Source organism: Gracilinanus agilis, chromosome 3 (assembly GCF_016433145.1).
Source record: "Gracilinanus agilis isolate LMUSP501 chromosome 3, AgileGrace, whole genome shotgun sequence".
NCBI classification, from domain to species: Eukaryota; Metazoa; Chordata; class Mammalia; order Didelphimorphia; family Didelphidae; genus Gracilinanus; species Gracilinanus agilis.
Window position 1 is genome coordinate 100,851,082 of NC_058132.1, and position 19,806 is coordinate 100,870,887.

The 19,806-nt window shown below is 37.2% G+C and overlaps 2 protein-coding genes across 4 annotated transcripts in view; both read right to left on the reverse strand.

Annotated features, from left to right (window-relative positions):
* Positions 1 to 19,806, reverse strand: part of RSF1 (remodeling and spacing factor 1) — a 128,927-nt gene that overhangs the window by 85,152 nt on the left and 23,969 nt on the right. The window lies entirely within an intron of this gene.
* Positions 3,726 to 4,642, reverse strand: LOC123240521 (protein MEMO1-like). 3 transcript variants are annotated; one of them, XM_044668178.1, is made up of 2 exons: positions 4,484 to 4,630; positions 3,726 to 4,414 (listed from the first exon to the last, which is right to left on the reverse strand). In XM_044668178.1, the coding sequence occupies exons 1-2, from the start codon at positions 4,628 to 4,630 to the stop codon at positions 3,737 to 3,739; spliced, it is 825 nt and encodes a 274-aa protein (XP_044524113.1). In that variant the 3' UTR covers positions 3,726 to 3,736. The 3 variants fall into 3 exon arrangements, with proteins under 3 accessions (XP_044524113.1, XP_044524114.1, XP_044524115.1); XM_044668179.1 differs by having other exon boundaries at positions 3,726 to 4,193; positions 4,464 to 4,630; XM_044668180.1 differs by having other exon boundaries at positions 3,726 to 4,642.

Sequence of the window (19,806 nt, forward strand, 5' to 3'; positions counted from 1 at the left end):
GAGCAATCAATGGCTTTCCAATTGTTTAAATCCAGTTTTATTTGTTTGGAAAGTGTTTTGTAGTTGTTTTCATATAATTGCTGTGTTTGTTTTGGTAGATAAGATTCCTAAGTATTTTATATTGTCTAGGGTGATTTTAAATGGTGTTTCTCTTTCTACTTCTTGCTGCTCTAGTGTGTTGGAAATGTATAGAAATGCTGATGATTTATGTGCATTTATTTTGTATCCTGCAACTTTGCTAAGGTTGTTGATTATTTCTACAAGCTTCATAGTTGATTCTCTAGGATTTTTTAAGTATACCATCATATCATCTGCAAAGAGTGATAGCTTAGTCTCCTCCTTGCCTATTTTGATACCTTCAATTTCTTTTTCTTCTCTAATTGCAACTGCTAGTGTTTCTAGTACTATGTTGAATAATAGAGGTGTTAATGGGCATCCTTGTTTTACTCCTGATCTTATTGGGAAGGCTTCTAATTTATCCCCATTGCATATGATGTTTGTTGATGGTTTTAGGTATATACTGTTTATTATTTTTAGGAAAGGTCCTTCTATTCCTATACTTTTCAGTGTTTTCAATAGGAATGGATGCTGTATTTTGTCAAAGGCTTTTTCAGCATCTATTGAGATAATCATGTGATTTTTGTTTGTTAGACTGTTGATATGGTCAATTATGTGGATGGTTTTCCTAATGTTGAACCAACCTTGCATTCCTGGTATAAATCCCACCTGATCATGGTGAATGATCTTCTTAATTACTTGCTGGAGTCTCTTTGCTAGTATTCTATTTAAGATTTTTGCATCTATGTTCATTAGGGAGATTGGTCTGTAGTTTTCTTTCTCTGTTTTTGATCTCCCTGGCTTTGGAATCAGTACTAAGAATTATTATTCTATTTTAAAGATGAAGGAACCTGGTCTCCAAGAGATTTACTTGTCTACAAGTCATAAGTCAGAGGTGTGACAGGATTTGAGCCTGGGCCTTCTGAATCCAACACTTTCACACACACACAGAGGTGCTTTCTATTCAATTCAATTAACAGTGAAGTCTCAAACACTAGAAATAAATGATTTGAAAGTAGAGAAAAGATATTCACTAATTCTTTGAAAGTCTAAGAAGATTTTTAGTGGTATAGATCTAAGGGAAAAAAAATCCAAAAAAGAATGCCTCGGAAATACAGAAAGATAAACATTATAAAGTAACAAAAGTAGGGGGCAGCTGGGTAGCTCAGTGGATTGAGAGTCAGGCTTAAGAGTCAGAAGGTCCTGGGTTCGAATCCGGCCTCAGACACTTCCCAGCTGTGTGACCCTGGGCAAGTCGCTTGACCACCCCCATTGCCCACCCTTACCACTCTTCAACTTAGGAGCCAATACACAGAAGTTAAGGGTTTAAAAATGTAAAAATAATAATAATAATAATAATAACAAAAATACATTGTATTTGTGCAATACTTTTCTACATGGAACCCCATAGCACTACCTCAGCTTTTTATTTAGCTCTTTCCCATAAAGAATAATATGAAATATATGTAGCGATTCAAGGCTGGGTGCCAATACGCAACAGGAGTTCAAGTCTCAGTCTAAAATCCCACTTTGTACAAAGAGCCTTTCCTGCTCTCCTTTAAAGTTAGTGCTTTCCCTCTCTTGATGATCTCTAATTTATCCTGTATATAGCTTGTTTGTACAGATTTGTTTGTATGATATGCTGTCCCCCTCAAGTTGGTTAGTTTTTGGAGATCAGGGACTTTTTTGGGGGGGGGGCTACTTTCTCGGGGCTAAGCACAGTGCTTGGCACTCTGGAGGTGCTTACTAAACACTTACAAACAAAATATACATAGGACAATTTGGGAGTAATCTCAAAGGAAAAGTACTAGAATTAAGGGGAATCAGGAAAGGCTTCTTATAAAAGGCAGAGTTTTAGCTGGGACTTGAAAGAAGCCAAGGAAGCCAGGAAGGGGGCAGAGATGAGGAGAGACAGCATTCTAGGCAAGGGGGACAATCTGTCAAAATGTAAGAAGGAAAATTTAGGTATTTATAGATATATATTAAATATGTGGCTGCCAGGAATCAACAATTCAGGTTGACTCCGTAATTAAATCAGACCCAAGTCAGCATCGGGTTGAAGAGTTTATTTACAGTCTGGTAGGTAAAAAGTAGGAGTAGAGAGAAAAGGAGAGAGCTGGACGGAGAGAGAAGAAGGTTATAAAGCTTAATAAATGAAGCTGTTAAGCCACAAGGCCCAACAGCCAGATAGGCAGAGTTTAGAATAGGCCCAGCTAGGCCAAGGAAGTCAGCCTAACTTACCCACGTGACAATATAGAGTGTAAGCTGTCTGTGGTCTCAGGAGATGCTTCTTCTTCCAGTTCGAGATGGCAACTGCCCCCACAGGAAGTTCACTAACTTACTTAAAGAGATAGTGTCTTTCATCACTTCCTGTGGTCCACCTCTAATTCAAATGGACAAATGGCAGTTTCTACATTGATTTGGACTGCCCAAAGGACAGTCCCTTATTCTTGATTTGTTACTTATTGTCACCTGTGAGTAACTCGTCTCCCCTCCCCACTAAGGGAGGTTAGGGTGACATCATTAGCACACCTGGGTTGAGTAGAATTTTGACTATTAATGGGCTGGAGCTAATTCTATTTACACACAAAATAACCTGAGACAGGAGATGAAGTATCCTGTTTTGAGGAACAGCCATGAGAGCGGTACAACTAGATCAAAAAGTATGTGGTGGATGTAAGAAGATTTGGAAAAGTGAGTGTGGAGAGAAGATGAGTAGGGCAATTATAAAGAATCAAAGAGGATTTCATATTTGATCCTGGGGATCTTAGGGAGACCACTGTAGTTTATTAAATAGTTCAATGACATGGTCATAGCTGCACTTTAGGAAGATCACCATGACAGCTAAGTGGAACCCTAAGTGGAAAGACCTGAAGCAGGCAGCCCCATCAGCAGGCTAATGCAACAGCTGAGTGGAACCCTAAGTGGAAAGACCTGAAGCAGGCAGCCCCATCAGCAGGCTAATGCAATAGTCCAGGCATGATGTGATGAGGGATTGAAGCCAGGGTAGTGGCAATTTTAGAGAAGAGAAGGGTTCCTGTTTAAGAATTGATTGATCAATACTATGTCTCATGAGCTGTGACTCTGGCTCTTATTCCTTCACTGGCTAAACTCTTTTTTTTTTTTTTTGAGTTGTGTAGCCCTTTATTAGCAACTAAAATAGAAGGTATCTGTTGTACAACACGGGTAGTAGTTGACTATACTGGAGATTTATTATATTCTAATACAGATCATTTATAAATGCAATTTTCATTATTAAAAAGCTTCCACCCTTTTTTGTTTGTTTACAATTTGCAAAACTATTCTGAAAGCTGAATATATGTGCACAGGTCTGCAAAGAGTGCAAATTTAGAATATGGTAAATGCTTTACAGGTTTTATTTGAAGGACCATCTGTCACACCTTGACTTTACATCCATCATCACTTTTTTAAATCATAAAATATTTTGATGCCATTCTTCCTTCCTTCCTTCCTTCCATTGTCCTAAACAAGAAAGCATTTTATAATGAGCTGAAATTAAGGAAGGACTACACCTACTAGAAAAGAAGAGAAGAAAGTTCTATTAATTTTGAGATTTCAGTATCCCCAAAGACCAGGAACTGTATCTTTGTAAGGGCTAGGCTGGGACCCCGTTTAGAGTATGAGTATGTGCAGGTGATATCCCTGAGTATTCAGAGCTTCAGTGGACTGTTAGTGCTCCAGCTGCATAACTCACTGAACTGTCTTGCCAGTTTCTACACTGGCTTGACTGGGCATAATTCAAAAATGAAAAGCTCATATTCATTCCATTCTTCTGGAGCTCTGTGATAGCATTTAGTAACACCCCAATGGGATGTCTTCCACATATTGTATTATGATACTTCTTCAAGTAATTGCTAAAAGATACAGGGTCTAGTTGTTCTATAATGCTCATGCCCATTTTATCTAGATGTTCAATGGATCTATAAATCTCCCCCTGGGACTCATCATAGTAACTGTAACGGAACCTTTGACCCCAATGGCAGAAATCAGAAGAAACCACAAAGAGATTACTAGGATCCGCTAGATATTTACTGAAGAGTTTTCCGAATTCCTGTTCTTTTGACTCACTCAGAGCTCCAACCAATACAGGAATAATGGTAAACTCATCCTTATGGCTTTCCATGGCTTTAGCAGTATAAGGCAAATGCATTTTAATACTGTGTTCGTCTTCATCTGTTTGCAGAGACATGCGCTCAAACATTCCTGTCTTCCACAGCTCTCCATAAATCTTTTGATCAATACGAAGATCATACAAAGGTGTTCTATATATATTCACACTGGAAAGTGCACATCGAGATAGGGGCACATGATGAGAAGGCCCAAGAATGAATATTCTCTGGGTAATAGATGGATCCACTTGTTTGTAAGCATGAGCAGCACAAGACCCACAGTAAGTATATCCTGCATGGGGGGCAATAATGGCTCTAGCAGGTCTTTTTGTGGACTGTACTTGTGAAAGCCAACCTTCTAATTGTGCATTCAATTGAGGACCTGAGGCTGTGTACCAGCTCCTGGCGTGACTGGCTTCCCGGCAGACCACTCGGTTGGACATCTTAGAACCTGTGCCGCCTATGGTGCACGAGGATGAATGAGGAGGAGGAGCCTAAACTCTTTTTTATTTTAACAACTTGATGAACCAATTCAAAGCCACAGTATCCTATATTCTTTGTCGGTAGCATTCATCACTGATCAATGCATTTATATTGAAAATGATGGATACTGGAGAAAGGACTGACAAAAAACCGCTAAGACTGATGAAAAAGAGCCGACAGTAAGCAAGATCTGTTATTCAATCATTTCAGTTATGTCCAACTCTTCATGACCTCATTTGGGGTTTTCTTGGCAGAGAAACTGGAATGGTTTGCCACTTCCTTTTCTAGCTCATTTTATAGATGAGGAAAGTGAGGCAAATAGGGTTAAATGACTTTCCCAAGGTCATACAGCCAGTTTCTGGGACTGCCTGGCACTCTATCCACTGTACCACCTAGTTTCCCAGTAAGCAAGATATTCTCACTGAATAGCCAAGGCAGGGTAAGCAGTCTCCCTGACTGGTCAGATTAAACAGTGAATTCAGAATTCAACTACCAGTGTCTTGAATGCCAGGTCTACTACTTAGCATATCTTATCTTGGGAATATCACATAACTTTTTTGGGTCTTAATCTCTTAGCTGTAAAATAATCAATGTCTTACAACCTGGATCAAATCATATCTATAACTACTGTGCCACTCCCATTCCAGCAGTGTCACTAACAAGTTCTAATGTGTACAAACAAGGACAACAAAGATCTTAAGAGGTCTAAAACCAGGCCACACAAGAAACAACTGAAATAATTAAAGAGGCTTAGCACTGAGCAAAGACGAGGAAGCATATTTTGGATTTGGCTATCATATCAAAGATATTGAATTCATCAAAAAAGATTTAGTAAAAGCATACTCTGTGCCAGCTACTGTGCTAAGGGCTGGTGATAAAAAGAATGGCAAAGGATGGTCCCTGCTCTTGAGTACACAGCCTAGTGGAGGGGACAATATGAAAACAACAATGTACAAACACAATACACATAGAATAAATTAGACATAATCTCAAAGGAAAAATACTAGAATTAGGGGAGAATCAGTTAAAGTTTTCTGTAGAAGGTAGAAATTTAAATTGGACTTGAAAGATGCCAGGAGGAAGAGATGAGGAGGGAAGAGTTTTCCAGGAAAGTGGGAAAGCCAATGAAAATGCCCAGAATAAAGAGACAGAGTAGCCTATTTGAGAAACTGCAAGGGAGTCAGTGCCACTGGATTATATATGGGTGGGTCTGATGTTTAAGAAGACTAGAACAAAGACAAAGGGAAAAAAATTATGAAGAGCTCTGAATGCATTACTTATAAGTCCAGGAGAGTGCAGCCTGGAGGGAAATGAAGAGAAGGCTGATCTGGGCACTCTTCTTAAACAGAGATTTGGGGAGGAGCTCTCTTCTTCCCCTTCCAGTCACAGGGGCAGAAAGAAGGCACTAGTCCAAAGGCATGCAGGAAGGTGGGAAATGGAGAAAAGGCAATCAGTTATGGCCCCTTAGGCCATCTCTAAACCAACAAAATGACAAAATTCCAAAAAGGGAAACTGTATAATGGTCTAATTAATCTCCTTCCCCCTACTCTAATGAATTCTTCACACAGTTGTCAAAATCATCTTCTTAACATATATAATTCAAACATCACTTCCTGAGCTCAAAATCTGTTTCACCACTATCTAATGATTAAAATATAAATTCCTTAGACTGGCATTCAAAGACCTCTAAGAATCTGTCTCCAATCTACATTTCCAGTCTGATCTTACACTACTCTCACCTTTAATGACTATGATTCAATTATTGACTATAAGTCGCTTTCTAATTTCATTGAAAACATAAATATATAAATAATAACACTGGGACTGGTTTTACCTAAATCTTTCTCTGCAGAAATCTTTCCCTTCTTCCAAGGGGAATGGAATAAAGAAAGTTACATTTGAGGTCAAAAGACCTGACTTCAGATCTTAGCTCTGCTATTTACTGCCCATATGGCCTTGGCCAGCTCATTTTCACTCTTTGAATTTGTTTCTTCATCTGCAAAATGAAGGGCAATATAAGGATGGTAGTTAAGATACTTCTAGTTCTAAAGTTTATGACAATTCTTTAAATCTTCAACAATTCCCCTAACTAAATAGGATCAACTGTCATCCTTGAATTCCATGAATGAGCTAAGCTCTAACAATCTAAATGGAAAAAGATTGCCTTAGGAAGCAGGTCTTTGGTAATAGGGGTGGTGTGGGATATATGGCAACAGAAGCTTCTCTTAATAATTTGTTTGACCACTGATATCCACAAACACAGTAACTTTCCAACAATCTCTAAACTGCTAAATTGCATAGAATTTTTAGTCTCTACTCTGCTTGATATTATTGACATCCTTTCTCTTGCATACCACAACATCTTTTTTTTGCTCTCCTGGACCTCAATCTTAAGGAATGTGTCCTAGGCTTTTCCTTCTATCTCTACTCATTCTCTTAATGATTTCACTTGATTCTAGGTATTCATCCATTTGACTCCAAGCATTATCTCTAAGGAAGTGACTCTAAAACACTTAATAGATAATGTTAACCTGCAGTTTTCTAAATTAATATGCATCTTGTAGGGATCAGTTTCTATTTGAGTTCAGCACCACTGTCTTAGCTGAATGCCTATTTGGTCTCCTTGTTTCCAGACATTCCTTCTTCTGCAAACCATCCTAAACAAAGTTGCCAAAATCATCTTCTAGAGCAGCAGTTCCCAAAGTGGGCACCACCGCCCCCTGGTGGGTGCTGCAGCGATCCAGGGAAGCAGTGATGGCCACAGGCGCATTTGGGGGCGGTAAATAACTGTAAGGGGGCAGTGATAGTATGTGACGGGGGTGCTAAGTAATACTTTTTCTGGAAAGGGGACGGTAGGCCAAAAAAGTTTGGGAACCACTGTTCTACAGGTACAGTTCTGACAACTTCACTTTCTTCCCCAAAGTCTTTCAATAGCCTCTTAATACCTACAGGCTAAAAAGTCCTTAACCTGTATCTTTATCCCTCTTATAATCCAGCCTCATTTCATATCATGCGTCTTCACAAATGCTATATTCTAGCCAAGTGAAATAATAGTTTTTCACACTCAATTTGAAACTCAATCTAATAGCCTCTAGTATTTGCAGAATCCATCCTCTATGGCTTCAATGACAGTCTCAGGTCCCTACCACCTCTAAATCTATGATCCTAAGACTTCAAAACCACTATGTTCATGGTTCAGTTCAAAAGCCATCTTCTACAAAGAAGCCTTCCTTGAGTATCCCCATTAGTTCTCACTCCTCAGATTTCCTAGGCATTGATTTATTTGTGCATATGTAATTGCCCCATATCATTCCCTACCCCCACTGGAAGCTCCTTGTGGGCAGAGATTATTTAGGCTTCTTTCCTTTGAGTCTCTAAGACCTAACTTAGTGCCTTGTTTATTGAAAGCATATAATAAATGTGAATTAAATCCCAATACTTCTACCATGGCCATCTTCTTGTTATTTACCTTAAATCCTCCTCGGGTAATTAATCCTCTCAGTGTTGGGGCTTCTACCCCAGAGTCAAAGCTATCCTGGCTAGTGAGTATATTACTACCTCTCAAACTAGCTGGTCCTAACTATAATTTACATATGATCTGGCCATCTTCTTGTTAACCATCCTGTCACTATCAATTCAAGCTAATGCCTTACACCAAAGATACAAAGGTAAAAGTTGTGATGGTTGTACAGATATTGCATCTGATTACAAAGCAAAGCTAGTATCATATTTAGGACCTGATATTGTAAAGAAACTTTCCAAGGTAGCAAATGCAGATCTCATGATCTTTTACTCCTGAAATGCAATCTGGATCTGGGTTCAGCCAAGCATACAAATTCTCTCTAGAAAAACCACAAGGTCTAGTAGACAGTCTCAACTCTTCATTCTTCTTGACTAATTCACACCATTCTCTATAGGACTTGAAAAAAAATAAGTCTAGATTTGGACATTCTCTCATCAAATCATGAAACCAGCATGAAAAAAGGGTGAAAAATGTGACTCAATGTGGGCAAACCTTTACTTTGTCTTTGAGCATGTTTTCTATTTTATAATATCATTAAAGTTCCTTCCTTGGAGTAATCTTATTGCAATAATACTAAATTCAATAATATTTACTAAGCACTTATTATACATATGTAAAGTTTGGCTTGGGACCATCAGAGTATCAGGCAAAGATCATACAATCTGTCCTTTAACAGGACTGTAGGCTGGTTTAGAGCTGGAAGGGAGGGATCTTAAATTATCTGGTCCTAGCCCTCATTTTATACATAAAGGTTAAAAAGGCCCAGAGACGAAGTTAAGTGACTCCTAAACAGAGGAGAATTTAATCCAGATTCTCTGGTTCCAGATCCAGGCTACCTCTTTTGCCTTTACCACATTTTAGTCTTAGAAGTCAGAACTTGATTTTGGAAGATTTAAAACATTTTAAAAAGCTAAGACTTAAAAGTCCTATAGGTTTAAAACACATTATTCAGTGTGTAAATCATGTGTTTTTTTAAATATATGAAATATAACTGAATTTTTATATAGGGGAGCTAGGGGGCACAATGGATAGTGTGCCAGGTCTGAAGTGAGGAAGACTCATCTTGCCAAGTTCAATTCTGGACTCAGACATTTACTAGCTGTGTGACTCTAGGAAAGTCATTTCACTGTTCCTCATTTGTAAAATAAGCTGGAGAAGAAAATAGCAAACCAATCCAGTATCTTTGCCAAGAAAATCCCAAATGGGATCACAATTAGTCATATATAACTGAAAAGGCTAAATAACAAAAAAAAATTATATAAGTAACCAAGACATGATTTTAGATGAATAAAAGCATTTTTAGAAATGACAGCTAAGTAGCACATAAAGTGCAAGGCCTGGAGTTCTGAGGATCTGGGTTCAAATAGGACCTCAGACACTTCCTGGCAGTGACCCAGAAGTAAGTCATTTGACACCAATTGCCTAGCCCTTCCCATTCTTCTGTCTTAGAACTGATACTAACATAGAAAGTAAGAGTTTAAAGAAAAAGAAATATATGTGGCAAGTAAACTAATCTAAACCCAATTTATATTACTCCTCATCCCAAACACATCTCCCACAGGGAAAGATTTTCCTTTTAAATTTTACCTTAACACAAGAGTGATTTCTTACCAAGTAAAAGCATGAAATGCTTAAAAAGCCAATAACAACACTAGCCTGTAATTTCTTAGTAGCTTCATCTTCATAAACAAAAGACCAAGACAAACATAAATTAAGTCTAGTCCCATGGATTGTCTACCAGACAGAAACATTAGAAACAAGATACAACCAAATCATCAATAATTTACTAGTATGATCTCTGGAGTTACAGAGACGGGAAAACATTAAGCTGTCTTCAGGAAAAGATGTGCTAAATGCAATTTGCTTTCCTTTACATTTATTACCAAAACCAAAATGGCCAATTTGATTACAAACAATTTTAAATTGTTGACCATATCATAGTGACTTGAGTGAAGATCCTTTTTTAAATGTTTTATTAAAAGATTAACAATAAATATCAATATGACCACCTCAAATTTTTAAGGATTATTTAAATGAATTTTAATTTTCAATTGTTTTCTTTACATCGTCATTAGAATTATTTGTCCATTTGTTTTCATTTATTTTTTTGTCTTACCATATCACAGTAGGTGATCTGTTTTTCTGATTCTGCTTTTCTAGCTTTGCACCATTTCATAAGAAACTTTCTGAATTTCTCTGTGCATCTCAGGTATGGTCTTAAATGCAATATTCTTTTGCATATTTAATGTACCACAATCTATTCAACCATTCCCCATTGAACATTTAAGTTATTTCCATTTTTTTTTTGCAGTTAAAAGACTGTCTTAAAAATATTTGTATAGATAACATTTTTTGGTTTTTAATAACACATTCCCAACAACGAAATTAGTAGATCAAAGGGAAACAGTGAAAAGGGAGGGGCAGCTAGGTGGCTCATTGGGCAGAGAGCCACGCTTGGAGATGGGAGGTCCTAGGTTCAAATGTGGCCTCAGACACTTCCTAGCTATGTGACTCTAGGCAAGTTCCTTAACCCAGATTGCCTTGGAAGAGTTACTTTATATCAGTGGTTCCCAAACTTTTTTGGCCTACCGCCCCCTTTCCAGAAAAAATATTACTTAGTGCCCCCTGTCACATACTATCACCGCCCCCTTACAGTTATTCACCGCCCCCCCCCGGATCACTGCAGCACCCACTTTGAAAATCACTGCTTGATATCAATTCTATGTAAGAAAAGTCTGTCTTTTTTTTTTAAGTGATAAGGGAGCAAGGAATCCTTACATACATGGAATCTCTAGATAGATAATGCTTATCTCCTCTCCAAATTATAAAAAAAAATTTACTGCAATATATTAAGTACCATCCTGTCTTTTAAATTAAGAATTTTTCTTATACACACCAAAATCTTTATCAAAGCATTTTTTTTTCTGATAGCAAAGAATTAGAGAGAAAAGAGATATCTATCAATTAGGGAATGATTAAAGAGACTGTGGTATACAGATGTAATAGAATATTGCTGCTAAAAGAAATGATGAATGAGATGAACAGTGACAGCCCTAGAAGGCCTTAAACCTGTGATTCCCATTTAGTAGTTCTTAAATCTCTTAGAGATTTACAATTATATTTGAAGGGGTACATGCTAAAAATTTCTAAATGGTACCTAAAGCAGTAAATAATTGCCCAATTATGTTAAAATGTTTTTCAACTGTGAAAATAAGAATTTGCATGTTTAAAAAATTATAAGTTCATTTTTGTAGCAATTCAAAAATGTCATGAAAATGTACACAATTTTGATGTTTGTGCAGTGATTACTGTCTGCTTCTGCCCAAGTACAATGCATTCTTAAAATTTTCTTTATCTTTCATCAAATTGTTTCCAAACCATCACAAAATTTCAACACTAAACTATGATTGATTCCTAATAGACAGTAAGATGTATGCCCATAACCTCATTTGCATTCTGTACCCTGCACCAGTACATTTGCACTGCTCTCTCATTTCCCTCAGTTACTCTGTAATAGGGCTTCATCAGCTGTGTAATTACATGATAAAAATGTTTTGAATGTTTATGTTCCTGTAGCACAAATATCAGGCTGTCTAAAAACAGTTATCACTGGGTATACATATTACAAGGCATTTAGAAACCATCAAAGGCAATCACAATCTAGTTAAGTCAATAAAAATTTTAGTGCCTACCATATGCCAAGTGCTAGAACTTTTTAAAAAAAGAAAAGAATGGAAACACTAAAACTTGTACCTAAGGACTTACAATCTAGTAGGAGAAGTCAATGTAATGAGGGGAGCAAGTTCTTGGAATAAAAGAAGCAGATGGCAAAAATAAAGAGTTGTCTGGAATTTCTGAGTTCTCTGTGAAGTGAAGCTGTGAGAGTTTTTTGCTCTGTTCTCCAACCCTCTACTGAGAAGGGAGAGCTAGCTGAGGGCACTGAAGAAGTGCTGAGTACTAAAGCTCTATTTTGCAGAAACAAAGCTTACATTGCTTCTCTTTACAATATTAAAGCTATTTTTAAGTTTAAACTTGTTTTTGACCAATGCTACTATTCTTCTAAGTGGCGGATTTTCAAATGAATTGGTTGGCAACACTGGTCATTCAATAATTTCTAAGAGGACACAGCTATCTGTACCAGCAGTAGAAGAGAAGAAATTCCTATCTGAAGAAATTCTTTTCTTACAAAAGCTAGTATAGTGTTTTTTATAAATGTAACAACATATATGCTCTTTAAGTACATTTACAGAACTTGTCAACCAGTTGAAAAGTAACTATTTTGCATCAGAACTAATGATCCACTTTTGCCAACTTTGGAAGCTAAAAATAAAAACTTTATTTCTATCTCTTAGTAAAAGCTTGTAAAATTTTCCCATTTTCTACCACATTTTTTGTGTGAGCATTTTCACTTAATTTTCATTTTAAATCAAAATTCAGAAACTCAATGCAGAACAAAATTTAAGACTGTATGGTATGAGCCAAATATTGGACATCTTTGTTCTAATAAAAAAAATCCAACATTGAAATTAAATTTATATCATTGTTATAATGTTAAGCCTGTTCTAAGTTGTAACATTTCATTAAAACATTTATATTCAATAAATTTTGTAAAATAAAGAAATTTTATATGAAAGCTTATTGGTAATGATAAGCATAGAGGTCATGCTAGAATACTTCTTTAAAATCTCACAATATATAAAAGCATTGAAAACAAATGTAGGAAAGCAGAAATAATAAATGCAATTTTTTCATACCATAATGCAATAAAAATCAATCAATAAGGCAGAGGTCGGCAACCTTTTTGGCTGTGAGAGCCATAAACGCCACATTTTTAAAAATGTAATTTCGTGAGAGCCGTACAGTGTTCACAGTGCGTGCTCCTGTAACAGTGTGTGCTCCTGTAACAGTGCCTGAAAAAACATTGACTTTATGCCTCAAGAGCCATATGTTGCCAACCCCTGAATAAGGGCTTGTGGAAAAGCAGACTTAAATTTAATTGGAAACTAAATAATATAATTCTTAAAAACTGGTTGGTCAAAGAACAAATCAAAGAAACAATTACTTATTTCATTGAAGAGAATGACAATGAGGAAACAACTTATCAAAATCTATGAGATGCAGCCAAAGCAGTACTCAGGGAAAATGTATATCCCTGTGTGCATATATCAACAAATCAGAGGGAAGAGGTCAATAAATTGGGCATGCAATTTAAAAAACTAGAAAGAGAACAAATTAAAAATCCCCAAATAAAAACTAAATTGGAAATCATAAAAATGAAAGGAGAAATTAATAAAATTGAAAGCAAAAGCACTATTGAATAAATAAGACTAGGAGCTAGTACTTTGGAAAAATAAATAAAGTATTGGTCAATCTAATAAAAAAAAGAAGAAAAATTAAATTAACAGTATCAATGATGAAAAGGGTGGCCTCACCTCTAATGAAGAGGAAATTAGGGTAATTATTAAGAATTATTTTGCCTAACTATATGGCAATAAATATGACAGTTTAGGTGAAATGGGTAAATATCTACAAAAATATAAATTGCCTAGATTAATGAAAGAAGAAATAGAATATTTAAACAATCCCATCTCAGAAAAAGAAATTAAACAAGCCATCAAGGAACTCCCTAAGAAAAAATTTCCAGGGCCAGATGGATTCACAAGTGAATTCTATCAAACATTTAAAGAACAATTAATCCCAATACTATACAAACTATTTGACAAAATAAGCAAAGAAGGAGTTTTACCAAATTCCTTTTATGGCACAAATACAGTACCGATTCCAAAGCCAGGCAGACTAAAAACAGAGAAAGAAAACTACAGACCAATCTCCTTAGTGAACATAGATGCAAAAATTTTAAATAGAATACTAGCAAAAAGACTCCCGCAAGTGATCATTAGGATTATTCACTATGATCAGGTGAGATTTATACCAGGAATGCAAGAATGGTTCAGTATTAAAAAAACTATCCATATACTTGACCATATCAACAAAACCAAAACAACAGAAATCACATGATTATTTCAATAGATGCAGAAAAAGCCTTTGACAAAATACAACATTCATTCCTACTGGAAACACTCGAAAGTATAGGAATAGATGGCCTATCCTAAAAATAATAAACAGTATATATTTAAAACCATCAGGAAGTATCATCTGCAACAGGGACAAGTTAGAAGCCTTCCCAATAAAATCAGGAGTGAAGCAGGGATGCCCATTATCACCACTACTATTTAATATTGTACTAGAAATGCTAGCAGTAGAAGGAAAATAAATTGAAGGGATTAAAGTAGGCAATGAGGAGACTAAACTATCACCCATTGCAGATGATAGGATGGTCTATTTAAAGAATTCTAGAGAATCAACTAAAAAACTAGTGGAAATAATCAACAACTTCAGCAAAGTTGCAGGATGCAAAATAAACCCACATAAATCATCAGCATTTCTATATATTTCGAACACAACTCAGCAGCAAGAGTTAGAAAGAGAAATTCCATTTAAAATCATCCTAGACAACATAAAATATTTAGGAATCTATTTACCAAGACAAACACAGGAATTATATGCACACAACTACAAAGCATTTTCCACACAAAACTAGATCTAAATAACTAGAAAAACATTAATTGCTCATGGGTAGGATAAGCTAATATAATAAAAATGATAATCCTACCCAAATTGATTTACTTTTATTTAGGGCCATACCTATCAAACTACCAAGAAACTTTTTTACCGAATTAAAAAAATTATAACAAAAGATCAAGAATATCAATGGAACTAATGGAAAAAAAAAAGTGAAGGATGGGGACCTAGCAGTACCAGATCTTAAACTATATTATAAAGCAGTGGTCATCAAAACAATATGGTAGGGGCAGCTGGGTAGCTCAGTGGAGTGAGAGTCAGGCCTAGAGACAGGAGGTCCTAGGTTCAAACCCCGCCTCAGCCACTTCCCAGCTGTGTGACCCCTGGGCAAGTCACTTGACCCCCATTGCCCACCCTTACCACTCTTTCACCTATGAGACAATACACCGAAATCAAGGGTTAAAAAAAAACAAAAAAAAAACCAATATGGTACTGGCTAAGAGACAGAAGAGAGGTTCAATGGAATAGACTTGGAGTAAATGTCCTCAGCAAGATAGTGTTTGATAAACCCAAAGATCCCAGCTTTCAGGTAAAAAAAAAAACACTATTTGGCAAAAACTGCTGGGAAAATTGGAAAACAGTATCAATTGTACAAAAAATCAAGCCATTTTCCAATTGATAAATGGTCAAAGGACATGAAGAGTGTGATAATGAAATTATATCTGCCCTGCCTATCTTTAGATTTAATCACCAAAAGTGTAAACAACTCCATTTAATTCACAAGTTGGGAGGTCTGTGACCCATGTGTGCTAGAGTGAGTGATGAATCAGAATTTACTGACTGCCTCCTGGGCAGTCCTAAGAAAAGCGTCTGTTGTGATTGGACACATAAACTAAGAGGAAGTCACAGGAAGTGACACAAAAGAAACTCCTTTAAGAGAGAGTAACAACTTCCTGTAGTCTCTTCTTGTTCATGGCTTGGACTTGAAAGAGCTCTGGCTGGGACCCTGAGACCTTGGTGAGACTGTTCTTAAATTTTTCCCTTAAAAGCGTAAAGACTAAATCTTCCTGGACTTCTCTGAAGAAACTGCTCTTTCAAAAGAGATTCTGTGACTGAAGGTTCTGCTTCATTAATCTCCAGGGTCCTCTGGCTTTAGGCTCAAGGCTGAGCCTCCCCTGACTGAGGATTGTTTAGATCTGCCTGGGTTGAATAAAGAGGCCAGGGCAAATTACTTAGTGTGTTAGATTACTTATCCTATACTCTCTCTCATTTTCTTTATTTTCTCTTCCTCTTTTCATTTGTAAATAAACTTCCATAAAAGTAATTTGGTCTTGAGGTTATTCTTTAATTGGAGATTGATAATTATTCAATTCCCTGGCACCAAACCTTTTAACATTCACCCAACCAAAACACCTTTTTACCCCTAACAATAGGCAGTTTTCAGATAAAGAAATCAAAACTATCAATAAGCACATGAAAGTGTTCTAAATCCCTCCTGATTAGAGAAATGCAAATCAAAACAACTCTGAGGTACCACCTCACACCTAGCAGATTGGCCAATAAGACAGCAAAGGAAAGTAATAAATGTTGGAGGGGTTGTAGCAAAATTGGGACACTAATGCATTGCTGGTGGAGTTGTGAATTGATCCAATTATTCTGAAAGGCAAATTGGAACTATGCCAAAAGGGCTTTAAAAGAATGCCTACCCTTTGACCCAGCCATACCACTGCTAGGTTTGTACCCTAAAAAGATAATCAGGAAAAAGACTTGTACAAAAATATTTATAGCTGTGCTCTCTGTGATAGCAAAAAAAATTGGAAAATGAGGGGATGTTCATCGACTGGGGGATGGCTGAATAAATTGTAGTATCTGATTGTGATGGAATACTATTGTGCTGAATAAACTGGAATTCCATGTGAACTTAAACGACCTCCAGGAAATGATGTAGAGTGAAAGGAGCAGAACCAGGAGAACACTGTACACAGAGACTGATACACTGTGGCACAATTGAACGTAATAGACTTCTCTACTAGCAACAATGCAATGATCCAGGGCAATTCTGAGGAACTTATGAGAAAGAACACTATCCACATCCAGAGAAAGAACTGTGGGAGTAGAAACGCAGGAGAAAAACAGCAGCTTGATCACATGGGTCAATGCGGATATGACTGGGGATATAGACTCTAAATGATCACTCTATTGAAAATAGTAATAATATGGAAATAGGTTTTGAACAATGATACATGTAAATCCCAGTAGAATTGCTCATTGGCTATGGGAAGGGGAAGAAAGGAAGGAAGGAAGGGAAGGGAAGAACATGAATCATATAACCACGGGAAAACACCCCTAATTAAATAAAGAATTGAATTTATTTTTTAAAAGTCTTACAATATCACATAATTTGTAATCATTTTATAATTAAGCATTTTGTAATTTTATATTTAGTCTTCATAATTATAGGTAGAATAACATTTTGTATTTTACATATATTTTTATTTTTGTGCTTATAATTCAAGTTATAATTATTGCAAGCATTTAGCAAATAAATCTAAAAGAATGTTATGAGTAATAAATATATATAAATTACTCTTGGGTTCACAATACATTTATTTATTGAAAAAGGTAACAAAACAAAACAATGAGAACCACCAATCTATATTATTTGATGGAGAGTAAAGCAGGCAAATCCAAGGAAATAATATACAATAGCTACAACAATGTGAATGGAAAGAATCGCCAAAAAATCAAGTGAATGCTGAAAAATCATAAAGAAGATGAGAAGCCCCTTCAACTTCTGACATGGGTGAGAGGTTAAGTATTGTACACTGCAATTATTTTTATACTTTCTTGATGCATTGATCATATCCTTCCTCTTTTCTTTTAATCTTTAAAAATAGTTCTTATATATGGCAGCAGCTTTCTGGAAAAGGGAAAGAAAGAGGAAAATTGGGATGATATTTTAAAAAAGACAAATATTTTTAAAGAAAATTATGAATTTTTAAGCTGATACTTTTGATGTAAGTCTAAACCTGATGCTTTTGATGTAAGCATTGACAACTGTATTTACGTGATAGCATTAAGTCTTGGATGGAGGTCAAGAATTCAAATCATGAGCTTTGTAAAAGGGAGAATTTTAGGTATTATATAGATATATATTTAAAGTGTGGCCACTAGGAATCAATAATTCAGATTGATTCCATAATCAAAATAGACCCAAGTCAGGATCAGGTTTAAGGTAGTTTATTTACAATTAGGAAGGGTAGAAGGTAGGGAAATAGAGAGAGGGAGAGGCTAGTCCAGGCCTGCAGAGGCCCAGATGGAGAGAGAGGATTAAAAGGCTAATTAAACTAGATTAGCAATCAGAGAGGCAAGAGGCCTACTTAAGGTAGAGTCTGGAAAATGCCTAGGTAGGTCAAGGAAGTCAGCTTAACTTACCCACATGACCATTCATAGTGGAAACAGCCTGAGGACTCAGCCAAGATCCTTCAGCACCAAGTTCAAAGCGAAATTGCCCCCAACAGGAAGTAACCAACATACTTGAAGAGATAGTGTCTTTCCTCACCTCCTGTGGGTCCACCTCTAATTCAAGTGGACAAATGGCAGCCTCTACACTGATTTGGACTGCCCAAAGGGCAGTCTCTTGTTCTTGATTTGTTACTTTGTCAAGTGTGGGTAACTCATCTGGGGGGGGGGGGGGGGGATGATATCTCTGGTGAGTAGAGTTTTGACTATGAATGGGCCAGAGCCAATTCCATTTACACAGCTTGTTGGAAAATAAAATATTGTACCAAAAAAAGTATACAAAAAAACCTTGAAATTTATAGGCTATTTATCTATTTTGACTGCTCAAAGGTATAGTTTTGTTTTGGGAAAGAAAAGAGGTGGAGGTGACTTTCAGGAATTCAGCCATGTTCAAGACAGTCTGGGTTGGTGACTCCTAGATTTTTAAAAAGTTACTGTATGATCTTTTCTACAAGAATGGGTGAGACAATTCCACTAATTAAGACTGCTGGGATGTCTAGCAAAGTTTGAGGCAACAGATTAAAAAAAATCAACGGTGATATGCAAAGACTCCTCTTTTGTTTACAGTGCATACACAATAGGAAGAGAATCTTACTTTGCAGCTGTTTCTGAGACCCAGAACTGGCCTTCTTTTTTAAAAAGTCACCTCCATCCCAAGAAGTCTATATGACAAAAAGAAATTGACAATCAACTAGATGGAAACCAATGGCCCTTAGCTACCTCAATCACTGATGTGCAAGAATGACATCATGTTTTAGACAGTTTCCCTTTGTCTTCCCAGTGCCCCCCCAAAGCCCAGCCATTGTTCCTATCTTTTAGCAGATTGTATCTACGCCATCAAAACTACATAGTACTGTTATGGTGAACCTAAAACATGCATGCCAAAGATGGCATGCAGAGACCTTTCTGTGGGCACATGCTGTCTAGGCAGAGCGGCTCCCTTCTCCCTCTCCACTGCACCTTTATGTCCCTTTGCACTTACTCCCTCCCCTGAGCTGGATCATCAGGCCACTCCCCTCCCTTTCTCCCACCCTGGTCTGGCCAGGGACTCCTCTGATCCTCCTCCCTCAGGAGAGGAGGCCAAGGCTGAGGGGGAGACTCAGCACCTAGGCTGAGTTCCAGGAGGAGCAAGTTAGGCCCCTGCCTGGCAGTGGGAAGGAAGGAAACAGCAGCAGAGGCTCATACCAAACATCCCACCCCCATCCCCCATCCAACTTCTGAGCCTACAGAGCCCTTCCATGCCCCGTCCCTTGTTTCAAGATCTGAACCTCCCCCAGAAGAGCCTATTTGGTGTCCCAGGGAGGGCCCCAGTTGCACCAAGACCTTCCCTTGCCATCAAGACTTGCCTGCAGAACCCTCGCCCCCACCAAAGAGTTTTAGCGAGTGTACCCTGTGCTGGCTCACTGAAGGGAAGGAAACTCCAAGGCTCTACCCCCTCCTCCAAGAGGGGAGCACAAGCCCCCTAGCAGTATCACCCTCACTGGAAGACTTGAGGTCAGGTGGGCTGCA

What these genes read in the sequence shown, in the direction of transcription:
- LOC123240521 (XM_044668180.1), bottom strand. Translation starts at nt 4,630, where the DNA reads ATGTCCAACCGAGTGGTCTGCCGGGAAGCCAGTCACGCCAGGAGCTGG.